At 68.3% G+C, this 12,199-nt stretch overlaps 1 protein-coding gene across 4 annotated transcripts in view; it reads left to right on the top strand.

The window, feature by feature from the left end:
• The window catches only part of EPHA8 (EPH receptor A8), a 150,749-nt gene extending 138,790 nt beyond the window's left edge, over positions 1-11,959 (top strand). For all 4 annotated transcript variants that reach the window (XM_075906310.1, XM_075906309.1, XM_075906308.1 and 1 more), the window contains 4 exons: positions 4,293-4,442; positions 4,991-5,181; positions 6,762-6,917; positions 9,787-11,959. In XM_075906310.1, the coding sequence (XP_075762425.1) occupies positions 4,293-4,442; positions 4,991-5,181; positions 6,762-6,917; positions 9,787-9,901 (612 nt within the window). In that variant the 3' untranslated portion in view covers positions 9,902-11,959. The remainder of the gene's footprint in view (positions 1-4,292; positions 4,443-4,990; positions 5,182-6,761; positions 6,918-9,786) is intronic.
• Positions 11,960-12,199: the final 240 nt, after the last annotated feature.

Raw genomic sequence — 12,199 nt, 5'->3', positions numbered from 1 at the left:
CTCCAGGCAGAGCTGAGGGCTGGCCGGGGGGGGGCTCCAGGCAGTGCTGAGGGCTGGCCGGGGGGGGGGCTCCAGGCAGAGCTGAGGGCTGGCCGGGGGGGGGCTCCAGGCAGAGCTGAGGGCTGGCCGGGGGGGGGGCTCCAGGCAGTGCTGAGGGCTGGCCGGGGGGGGGCTCCAGGCAGAGCTGAGGGCTGGCCGGGGGGGGGGGCTCCAGGCAGTGCTGAGGGCTGGCCGGGGGGGGCTCCAAGCAGTGCTGAGGGCTGGCCGGGGGGGGCTCCAAGCAGTGCTGAGGGCTGGCGGGGGGGGGGGGGGCTCCAGGCAGTGCTGAGGGCTGGCCGGGGGGGGCTCCAGGCAGAGCTGAGGAGTGGCCAGGGGGGGGGCTCCAAGCAGTGCTGAGGGCTGGCCGGGGGGGGGCTCCAGGCAGTGCTGAGGAGTGGCCGGGGGAGGGGCTCCAGGCAGTGCTGAGGGCTGGCCGGGTGGGGCTCCAGGCAGACCTGAGGAGTGGCCAGGGGGGGGGCTCCAAGCAGTGCTGAGAGCTGGCCGGGGGGGGGCTCCGGGCAGTGCTGAGGGCTGGCGGGCGGGGGGGGCTCCAGGCAGTGCTGAGGAGTGGCCGGGGGGGGGCTCCAAGCAGTGCTGAGAGCTGGCCGGGGGGGGCTCCGGGCAGTGCTGAGGGCTGGCGGGCGGGGGGGGCTCCAGGCAGTGCTGAGGGCTGGCCGGGGGGGGGGCTCCAGGCAGTGCTGAGGGCTGGCGGGCGGGGGGGGCTCCAGGCAGTGCTGAGGGCTGGCCGGGGGGGGGGCTCCAGGCAGTGCTGAGGGCTGGCGGGCGGGGGGGGCTCCAGGCAGTGCTGAGGGCTGGCCGGGGGGGGGGGGGCTCCAGGCAGTGCTGAGGGCTGGCCGGGGGGGGGGCTCCAGGCAGTGCTGAGGGCTGGCCGGGGGGGGGAGGCTCCAGGCAGTGCCGAGGGCTGGCCGTGGGGGGGGGCTCCAGGCAGTGCTGAGGGCTGGCCGGGGGCGGGGGGCTCCAGGCAGTGCTGAGGGCTGGCCGGGGGGGGGGAGGCTCCAGGCAGTGCTGAGGGCTGGCCGGGGGGGGGAGGCTCCAGGCAGTGCTGAGGGCTGGCCGGGGGGGGGGCTCCGGGCAGTGCCGAGGGCTGGCCGGGGGGGGGGCTCCGGACAGTGCCGAGGGCTGGCCGGGGGGGGGGGCTCCGGGCAGTGCCGAGGGCTGGCGGGCGGGGGGGGCTCCAGGCAGAGCCGAGGGCTGGCCGGGGGGGGGGCTCCAGGCAGAGCCGAGGGCTGGCCGGGGGGGGGGCTCCAGGCAGTGCCGAGGGCTGGCCGGGGGGGGGGCTCCAGGCAGTGCCGAGGGCTGGCCGGGGGGGGGGCTCCAGGCAGTGCCGAGGGCTGGCCGGGGGGGGGGCTCCAGGCAGAGCTGAGGGCTGGCCGGGGGGGGGGCTCCAGGCAGTGCTGAGGGCTGGCCGGGGGGGGGGCTCCAGGCAGTGCTGAGGGCTGGCCGGGAGGGGGGCTCCAGGCAGAGCTGAGGGCTGGCCGGGGGGGGGGCTCCAGGCAGTGCTGAGGGCTGGCCGGGGGGGGGGCTCCAGGCAGAGCTGAGGGCTGGCCGGGGGGGGGGCTCCAGGCAGTGCTGAGGGCTGGCCGGGGGGGGGCTCCAGGCAGAGCTGAGGGCTGGCCGGGGGGGGGCTCCAGGCAGAGCTGAGGGCTGGCCGGGGGGGGGGCTCCAGGCAGAGCTGAGGGCTGGCCGGGGGGGGGGCTCCAGGCAGTGCTGAGGGCTGGCCGGGGGGGGGGGCTCCAGGCAGAGCTGAGGGCTGGCCGGGGGGGGGGCTCCAGGCAGTGCTGAGGGCTGGCCGGGGGGGGGGGCTCCAGGCAGTGCTGAGGGCTGGCCGGGGGGGGGGAGGCTCCAGGCAGTGCTGAGGGCTGGCCGGGGGGGGGGCTCCAGGCAGTGCTGAGGGCTGGCCGGGAGGGGGGCTCCAGGCAGAGCTGAGGGCTGGCCGGGGGGGGCTCCAGGCAGAGCTGAGGAGTGGCCGGGGGGGGGCTCCAAGCAGTGCTGAGAGCTGGCCGGGGGGGGGCTCCGGGCAGTGCTGAGGGTTGGCGGGCGGGGGGGGCTCCAGGCAGTGCTGAGGGCTGGCCGGGGGGGGGGCTCCAGGCAGTGCTGAGGGCTGGCCGGGGGGGGGAGGCTCCAGGCAGTGCCGAGGGCTGGCCGTGGGGGGGGGCTCCAGGCAGTGCCGAGGGCTGGCCGGGGGGGGGGGCTCCAGGCAGTGCCGAGGGCTGGCCGGGGGGGGGGAGGCTCCAGGCAGTGCCGAGGGCTGGCCGGGGGGGGGAGGCTCCAGGCAGTGCCGAGGGCTGGCCGGGGGGGGGGCTCCGGGCAGTGCCGAGGGCTGGCCGGGGGGGGGGCTCCGGGCAGTGCCGAGGGCTGGCCGGGGGGGGGGCTCCGGGCAGTGCCGAGGGCTGGCGGGCGGGGGGGGCTCCAGGCAGTGCTGAGGGCTGGCGGGCGGGGGGGGCTCCAGGCAGAGCCGAGGGCTGGCCGGGGGGGGGGCTCCAGGCAGTGCCGAGGGCTGGCCGGGGGGGGGGCTCCAGGCAGTGCCGAGGGCTGGCCGGGGGGGGGGCTCCAGGCAGTGCCGAGGGCTGGCCGGGGGGGGGGGGGCTCCAGGCAGTGCTGAGGGCTGGCCGGGGGGGGGGCTCCAGGCAGTGCCGAGGGCTGGCCGGGGGGGGGGGGGCTCCAGGCAGTGCCGAGGGCTGGCCGGGGGGGGGGCTCCAGGCAGAGCCGAGGGCTGGCGGGCGGGGGGGGGCTCCAGGCAGTGCTGAGGGCTGGCGGGCGGGGGGGGGGGGCTCCAGGCAGTGCTGAGGGCTGGCGGGCGGGGGGGGGCTCCAGGCAGTGCTGAGGGCTGGCCGGGGGGGGGGGCTCCAGGCAGTGCTGAGGGCTGGCGGGCGGCGGGGGGGGGCTCCAGGCAGTGCCGAGGGCTGGCGGGCGGGGGGGGCTCCAGGCAGTGCCGAGGGCTGGCCGGGGGGGGGGGGGCTCCAGGCAGTGCCGAGGGCTGGCGGGCGGGGGGGGGCTCCAGGCAGTGCCGAAGGCTGGCCGGGGGGGGGGCTCCAGGCAGTGCTGAGGGCTGGCGGGCGGGGGGGGGCTCCAGGCAGTGCCGAGGGCTGGCCGGGGGGGGGGGCTCCGGGCAGTGCCGAGGGCTGGCCGGGGGGGGGGGCTCCAGGCAGTGCCGAGGGCTGGCGGGGGGGGGGGCTCCGGGCAGTGCCGAGGGCTGGCCGGGGGGGGGGGCTCCAGGCAGTGCCGAGGGCTGGCGGGCGGGGGGGGGGCTCCAGGCAGTGCTGAGGGCTGGCGGGCGGGGGGGGGGGGCTCCAGGCAGTGCTGAGGGCTGGCGGGCGGGGGGGGGGGCTCCAGGCAGTGCTGAGGGCTGGCGGGCGGGGGGGGCTCCAGGCAGTGCTGAGGGCTGGCGGGCGGGGGGGGGGCTCCAGGCAGTGCCGAGGGCTGGCCGGGGGGGGGCTCCAGGCAGTGCTGAGGGCTGGCGGGCGGGGGGGGGGCTCCAGGCAGTGCCGAGGGCTGGCCGGGGGGGGGGCTCCAGGCAGAGCTGAGGAGTGGCTGGGGGGAGGCGCTGAGGACTGGCTGCCCCAGCCCTGCCCCTTCTGCCCAAGGCCCTCCCCCTTCCAGGGGCATGAAGCTGCCCCCCCCCCACCCGCCAGGGTGCCCAGGGGCCCAGCAGTCCTGTCAGCCACGCTGTGGCACGTGGTGGAAATGCCTGGCCCTGTCTACACTAGTGCACCTGCTCTTGCTTCCCGTGGGGATCCGGGGGTCCTGCTGGCTGGTGCAGACAAGCCCAGGGGGACGGAGCTGCTCACAGTCCGGCCCAGCGAGCGAAGGGGGGGCCGTTTACATTCAGGCCCGGCTGGGACAGGTTCCTAGGATCTGGGGGGGGAGCTGCCTGTTCCAGGCTCAGTCTCTGTCCATGGCGCCCGCCACGCTGCCTTGGGGAATGCTCCCGCCGGGGCCCATTGCCTCTCAGGGCTGCTGTGACTGGCTGACGCCGTGTCCCTAGTAGCTGTGGGTCAGGCGCTCAGAGCACGGAGAGCCCTGCCTCGGAGCCAGGCTGGGGGGCTGCGGGAAGACCCAGGCAGTGTGAAAGCACACAGGATTCAAACGTGGGTTCCCATAGCAGCCCGGGGAGCGCTGGCTGTCATGGAGATAGCAACTGCAGGCTGAGCCCGGCTCTGGCTCTCCACCGTAACCCCCTTTCTGCCCTGGATGGAGCCTGCGCTGGAGGGTGTCCCTGTGTTCTGTTCCAGGGGGGGAAGATCCCCATCCGCTGGACAGCCCCCGAGGCCATAGCGTATCGCACCTTCTCCTCAGCCAGCGACGTGTGGAGCTACGGCGTCGTCACCTGGGAGGTGCTGGCCTACGGGGAGCGGCCCTACTGGAACATGACCAACAGGGATGTAAGTGAGCGTCAGCCGGCTCCTCCCTACAGGTCCCTCCCAGGTTGGGAGGGCTCCTGGGGAAGGGAGTCCAGAGCCAGAGTGTAGGTCTCTGGGCAGAGGCGTCGCTGCCTCTGGGCAAGGGCATGTTGGTGACCTCGGCCCGTCCTGGGCGAGATGTTCTCTTGTCTGGGGAGGGCAGAGCAGGGGCCAAGCGGGGAGCAGGGGGGGCTTTTGCCAAATGTCCCATGTGAAAGATAAATGCTTGGAGCCCTTCTTTCCTCCCCACGGCATGCTATGGGGTACCCCGCCCCTCCCCCCACGCCACTGGGCGTCCCCACCCCGCCAGGGACAAAGCAAGGGAGGGGACAGGAGCGTGAGGGGTTTGGCACAAAGGCCAGTCAGCCCAGGGGATGGTGTGTTCAGTGCGGCTCCTCCGCACAACAGGTGCATCATGGGCCACTGGCTGCTGCTCCTGCAGCTGCTCGGCCAGCGTCAGCCCGTGGCTGGCTCCCATGGAGTGCGCGTGTGCAGGGCTGCGTGCTCACTCAGAGCACGTTCTCTTTCAGGTCATTAACTCAGTGGAGGAAGGCTACCGCCTGCCTGCCCCCATGGGCTGCCCCACAGCCCTGCACCAGCTGATGCTGGACTGCTGGCAGAAGGACCGCTGTGAGCGGCCGCGCTTCTCCCAAATCGTCAGCCTCCTGGACAAGCTTATTCGCAACCCTGAGAACCTCAAGTGCACAGCCACAGTGAACCGGTAAGGCCGGCCACAGCCCCAATGAGCCCATAGGGCCGGCCACAGCCCCGAGGAGTCCATAGGGCCGGCCACAGCCCCGAGGAGCCCATAGGGCCGGCCACAGCCCCAGCGAGCCCATAGGGCCGGCCACAGCCCCGGCGAGCCCATAGGGCCGGCCACAGCCCCGGCAAGCCCATAGGGCCGGCCACAGCCCCAATGAGCCCATAGGGCTAGCCACAGCCCCGAGGAGCCCATAGGGCCGGCCACAGACCCGGCGAGCCCATAGGGCCAGCCACAGCCCCGGCGAGCCCATAGGGCCGGCCACAGCCCCGGCGAGCCCATAGGGCCAGCCACAGCCCCGGCAAGCTCAAAGGGCCGGCCACAGCCCCAATGAGCCCATAGGGCCGGCCACAGCCCCGGCGAGCCCATAGGGCCGGCCACAGCCCCGGCGAGCCCATAGGGTCGGCCACAGACCCAGCGAGCCCATAGGGCCGGCCACAGCCCCGGCGAGCCCATAGGGCCGGCCACAGCCCCGGCGAGCCCATAGGATCGGCCACAGACCCAGCGAGCCCATAGGGCCAGCCACAGCCCCGATGAGCCCATAGGGCCAGCCACAGCCCCGATGAGCCCATAGGGCCGGCCACAGCCCCGATGAGCCCATAGGATCGGCCACAGACCCAGCGAGCCCATAGGGCCAGCCACAGCCCCGATGAGCCCATAGGGCCGGCCACAGCCCCGATGAGCCCATAGGATCGGCCACAGACCCAGCGAGCCCATAGGGCCGGCCACAGCCCCGGCGAGCCCATAGGGTCGGCCACAGCCCCGATGAGCCCATAGGGTCGGCCACAGACCCAGCGAGCCCATAGGGCCGGCCACAGCCCCGGCGAGCCCATAGGGTCGGCCACAGCCCCGATGAGCCCATAGGGTCGGCCACAGACCCAGCGAGCCCATAGGGTCGGCCACAGCCCCGATGAGCCCATAGGGTCGGCCACAGCCCCGATGAGCCCATAGGGTCGGCCACAGCCCCGATGAGCCCATAGGGTCGGCCACAGACCCAGCGAGCCCATAGGGTCGGCCACAGCCCCGATGAGCCCATAGGGCCGGCCACAGCCCCGATGAACCCATAGGGCCGGCCACAGCCCCGATGAGCCCATAGGGTCGGCCACAGCCCCGATGAGCCCATAGGGTCGGCCACAGACCCAGCGAGCCCATAGGGCCGGCCACAGCCCTGATGATCCCATAGGGCCGGCTACTCTAAATCTGTAAGGCCAGCGACAGCCATGGTGATCTGGTAAGGCAGGTCCCAGTCAGAATGAGCCAGTTATAGCTGCACAGGTTACCGCATCTCCTGCTCATGGCCGTGGTTAGCCAGAGACACTCCGAACGCACCCGGAGTGCCGACGCTGACCAGAGAGCTCCCAGGCTGTGGGGAGTGGGGGCTCTGCAATAGGAGAATAATGGGAATGCGGCAGCGGGGGGTGCGGGGGGGGAGCAGGCTGCCTCCCAGCTGTACGCCCTGGGTTATGTCTGCTTTGCAGTTGCCTTGGTTCTACTCACTGACCCCCACCCCCGGCCCGTTTGTCTTGTCTCTTGACGGGTAGCTTCACCCAAAGGCCGGTTGACAACAGCTGCTTTGATTTCACAACCTGCGTGACGGTGGAGGACTGGCTGGAGTCCATCAGACTGGGACGCTACAGAGAAAACTTCGCCGTGGCCGGGTATTCCTCGCTGGGGGCAGTGATGCGGATGAACGTTGAGTGAGTACGAAGGGGAGAAGTGGCTGAAGTGGGCCGTGATGGGCTGGTACCACCCGTTCGGCATCAGGCGTAGTTAGCATGTGGAGGGGAGGCTAGTGCAGAAAATCCAAATCCTGAAGGAAGGGGACTTGACGCATCTCTCCACGGCGTCTCCTTGATGAGTCGGTCCAGAGCCAGCGCTCCAAGGTGATGCTGAGCTGTGTGTGTGTGTGTGTGTGTGTGTGTGTGTGTGTGTGTGTATGCACACATATGCACAGGGCTCAGTGTGTGTGTATGTGCGCACGTGTTTGCATTGGGCTGTGTGTGTGTGTGTGTGTGTGTGTGTGTGCGCGCACATGAGCATAGAGCTCTCTTTGGGTACATCTATACTACATGCCTCTGGTGACAGAGGCATGTAGATTAGGCTACCCAGCATAGGAAAATGCAGCGGCGATTTAAATAAATGCCGCTTCATTTAAATTTAAATGGCTGCCGCGCCGATCAGCTGTTTGGTGGCTCAGCGCGGTAGTCTGGACGCTTCGCGGTCAACATCAAAGGCATTTGTCAACCTCCCTGTTATGCCTCCTGGGATGAGGTTTACGTGGGAGGTTGACAAATGCCTTTGATGTCGACCTCGGAGCGTCCAGACTAGCCCACTGAGCTGACAAACAGCTGCTCGGCTCAGCGCGGCAGCCATTTAAATTTAAATGAAGCAGCGATTATTTAAATCGCCACTTCATTTTCCTATGCCAGGTAGCCTAATCTACATGCCTCTGTCACCAGAGGCATGTAGTCTAGACGTACCCTGGGTGTGTACATGGTCACACCATAGGGCTCGGAGTGCATGTGCATAGGGCTCTGTGTGTGTGTACACACCTGTAAAGGGCTCTGTGTATGTATTTGTGCATAGGGCTCTGTGTTGTATGTGTTTGTTTATAGGACTCTGTGTGTGTGCATGCACATGCAGAGGGCTCTGTGTGTGTGTGTGTGTGCACACGCGCACATAGAGCTCTGTATGTGTAAATACATTCAATGTGTAAATGTGTAAAGGGCTCTGTGTATGTATTTGTGCATAGGGCTCCGTGTGTGTGTGTGTGTGTGTGTGTGTGTGTACACAGAAGGCTCTGTGTGTGTGTACGTGCATAGGGCTATGTGTTTGTGTGTGTGTATATATGCATAGGGCTGTGTGTGTGTGTGTGTACGCACATAGGGCTGTGTATGTGTGTGTGTACACGCAAGGGCTGTGTGTGTGTGTATGCGCAGAGGGCTTTGCGTGTGTGTGCGTAGGGCTCTGTGTGCTCGTGTGTGTGTATGCGCAGAGAGCTCTGCGTGTATGTGAGTGTACGCACAGAGGGCTTTGTATGGTGTGTATAGCAGGGTCGACTGGACAGCTCCATGGCGGAAGTTCAGCCACTGGCCGACCAAGTGTCTGGGCGGACACAGCCTGATTGCAGAGTGAGGGTTGAAGCTTGGTGTTCCAGGGACACAGCAGAGAAGCTGCTGAGTGGAGAGGGCTGTCTGCCTGTCCGTCTATCCGTCCGTCTGTCTGCCCGTCCGTCTGCCTGCTCCTCTGTCTGCCTGTTCATCTATCCGTCCGTCTGTCTGCCCGTCCGTCTGCCTGCTCCTCCGTCTGCCTGTCCGTCTGCCTGCTCCTCTGTCTGCCTGTCCATCTATCCGTCCGTCTGTCTGCCCGTCCGTCTGCCTGCTCCTCTGTCTGCCTGTCCATCTATCCGTCCGTCTGTCTGCCCGTCCGTCTGCCTGCTCCTCTGTCTGCCTGTCCATCTATCCGTCCGTCTGTCTGCCCGTCCGTCTGCCTGCTCCTCTGTCTGCCTGTCCATCTATCCATCCGTCTGTCTGCCTGTCCGTCTGCCTGCTCCTCTGTCTGCCTGTCCATCTATCCGTCCGTCTGTGTGCCCGTCCGTCTGCCTGCTCCTCTGTCTGCCTGTCCATCTATCCGTCCGTCTGTCTGCCCATCCGTCTGCCTGCTCCTCCGTCTGCCTGTCCGTCTATCCATCCATCTGTCTGCCCGTCCGTCTGCTCGTCCGTCTGTCTGTCCATCCGTCCCTTGTCTGTGGGTCAGACTGGATTAACTGGGAGCAGCTCACTAAAGAAGAATCCAATTTCAGAGCAACCTTCTTGCCTGCACTTAGCCTATGGGTAGCTATTTCCCCTCTGCTCCCTCCCCCCAGGGACAGCCTGGGGCCATGGCGCTGTGGGGCCCTGGCGAACACAGCCAGACATAGCTCCTGAGAACAGCAGCTCAGCACCAGAACCAGAACCAGACAGCAGCCGCTGCCCCATTGGCAGGCAAGGGCCGCAAAACGACTAGGGGAGCCCCAGGGCCCGGCTGTTTGGGGAGCCCCGATGCTGAGCTGTTTGGGGAGCCCCGGGGCCCGGCTGTTTGGGGAGCCCCAGGGCCCGGCTGTTTGGGGAGCCCCGGTGCCCAACTGTTTGGGGAGCCCCGGTGCCGAGCTGTTTGGGGAGCCCCGGGGCCTGGCTGTTTGGGGAGCCCCGGTGCCCGGCTGTTTGGGGAGCCCCGGGGCCCGGCTGTTTGGGGAGCCCCAGGGCCCGGCTGTTTGGGGAGCCCCGGTGCCCAACTGTTTGGGGAGCCCCGGTGCCGAGCTGTTTGGGGAGCCCCGGGGCCTGGCTGTTTGGGGAGCCCCGGTGCCCGGCTGTTTGGGGAGCCCCGGGGCCCGGCTGTTTGGGGAGCCCCGGGGCCCGGCTGTTTGGGGAGCCCCGGTGCCGGCTGTTTGGGGAGCCCCGGGGCCCGGCTGTTTGGGGAGCCCCGGTGCTGAGCTGTTTGGGGAGCCCCAGGGCCCGGCTGTTTGGGGAGCCCCAGGGCCTGGCTGTTTGGGGAGCCGTGGCTCTGACGTTGCCTTTGTTTTCACAGTGACGTGCGGAGCCTGGGGATCACCCTCCTGGGGCACCAGAAGAAGATCCTGAGCAGCATCCAGATCATGAGGTCCCAGCTGCTGAACCCCAATGGCCCCTGGCGCCACCTCTAATCCCCAGCTCCCCAGGCCCAGCAGCTGACGTCTGAAGGACTGGTCCTGGCAGAGCGGCAAGCAACTAGCTGGAGGCACCTGAGCCAGGCCCTCCTGCTCTGCGGCTTCCCATGGCCTTGCTGGGAAGCACTTTCCAGCTCCGTTGCTGAATCTGCCGCCTCCTTCCTCCCGCTAAAGGTGGGAGCAGCCTCCAGAACAGGGCAGGCCCCTTCGTACTCCGTCCTGCATCCCTGCGGGCTGAGGCTGCTCCCTGGCCTAGGGGCTCCAGGGTGCTAAGCACGTGGGCTTGCTGCTCAGGCTGGCCCTGAGCTGTTCTGCCAATGGAGTTGCACTGACAGCAATGGCGGCACAGCTGGGCAAGTCTCTTCCGTGGGCTGCTGCCGCCTGCACGGCCTGGAGCCGTAGCGGGAGCCCTGTAGGGCCTCCTGCACCATGGCATGGCAGAGCGAGCACATCGCCCGCATCCGCCACACTGGGATGGTGCCTGCCCTGCCCAGGACCTGCAGACCAGTCCCTCCCTCAGCCCTGTCCTCCACCGCCCCCAGCAGGGCCAGCCCATGTGGGACTGGAAACCGACAGTTGTGAACCCGCTGGAGGTTCTGCTGGTGCTGGGAGCGGAAGGGACCTTCCCGGAGCTGGGGAGAGGGGCCTGGGGGCTGCCGTGTGCCTGGGCAGGTGTGAGAAGGGCTGTCAAAGGAGAACCCAGAACCAGCTAGGAGGTCACCACTTCCTGAAACTAGCACCAGCAGGCCGAGGCCGGGGGGGAGGGGGGAGCATTCGTCTTAGGGCCACGCACTCAGGTTTGCTCCAGGGCTGCAAAGATGCTGCACCTCTTCTTTGCCTCCCCCGAGCCACAACAGTGAGCCCCCTCCCTCGTCACTTCTTCGTCAGGGCCTGAGGTGGGGCTACTGAACTCCGCTTTGCACTTCCATGGCCCCAAAGCAGCCAGGGGCAGACTCCTGGAGCCCAGCAGCACGTGCAACCCCCGCCCAGCTGTCAGACCCGGGCTGCCCAGCGCAGAAGGCATCTCTAGGCCACCCTGACAGGAGCCGGCACAGCTCCCTTCTCACGCCCCCTGCGGGGGAACATGCCCCTGGCATGTGGAGGGCCCGGGAAGGTGGCAGGCTAGCGCGATGGGTTTGTTGGACAGGCGGAGCTGTGCCTAGAGGCAGAAATGGGCTTGAAGAGGCCAGACAGGCGCAGGCTGGTGAGGAAAGCAGGCCCCTTGCTCCCCTTTGTAAATACGATTTTCTACTGTGTCCAAAGCCAGGCTGCTGCATCTCAGTTAGACACTGCACAGAGGGGTGCTCACGCAGCCAAGAGCCCTCGAGGGGCCATGTAGCCGGAGTGCACCGAGCTGGTCCGTGCCTGCGATCCACGCCGGTTCGGTGGCGAGGCCAGCGTCTGCCCTCGGTTCCGGCAAAGGACTCCAGACTCAATCCCGTTCCAGTGGGGATACTGCGGATTGACAGTGGAATCTGGCCCAGTCGCCTCCTTCCAGCAGCAGACGAGCTGGAGGCGGTTGGGATGTAAGGCCATTTTCCAGTCGGCAATAATTCTGGCTCTGCCAGGCCTGGCTTCGTTTTCTATCCAGGGGATCGGTCCTGCTCGGCGTGGGCCTGGGCTCTCCTGCTTCCTATGGAAGCTCTTCCTCCTGAGGGCCACACGCAGCATGCGGCTCCACTTCCGTTCTCCGGATCAGCCCTCTCGTGCCAGTGCTAGGGTCAGTCAGTGAGTGACGGGGTCGTGTACTCGGCGCGTGGCACAGCAGCCCTTCCTGCGCCCACGGAGAGGGCAGGGGATTCTGGACAGATCCTGAGTTGCTGGAAGGATCCTGGGACCAGGGAGGAGGGAGAGGTTGCTGGACAGCCCCAACCCCGGGGATGGGAGTGGCCGGACAGGCCCTGGCCTGCAGAGGAATGTTACTAGATGGACCCTGGTCTCCAGGGGTGGGGGGTTGCTAGCTGGGCCCTGCCTCTCTCTTCCTTGCCACTGCTCCGTGCTCAGAGTGTGCACCTCTTCCAGGACAATAAAACTCTTCCATTGCCCCTTTCTTTGGTTGTCATTGACTCATGCGCTGGGCAGCACTGCTCTCTCGGGCATGAGGGCTGTTGTTACAGGAGCCGCAGGCTGCTTCTGCCAACCCTTCTGGCAGGCCTGGGGCTGCCACGCTGCACTGATGCCATATTCAGGGCTCCTCAGTCCAAAAGCAAGCACCCGATCGGGGGGGGGGGGGGGATTACATGTGTTAGAGACGGGCCCAGGCAGCCCAGTGCCATCGGTATGCGAGCTGGCACA

The sequence above is a fragment of the Pelodiscus sinensis genome, chromosome 23 (assembly GCF_049634645.1).
Source record: "Pelodiscus sinensis isolate JC-2024 chromosome 23, ASM4963464v1, whole genome shotgun sequence".
NCBI classification, from domain to species: domain Eukaryota; kingdom Metazoa; phylum Chordata; order Testudines; family Trionychidae; genus Pelodiscus; species Pelodiscus sinensis.
Note: the sequence above shows the minus strand (reverse complement) of the source record. Positions and strands in the feature narration are given on the sequence as shown.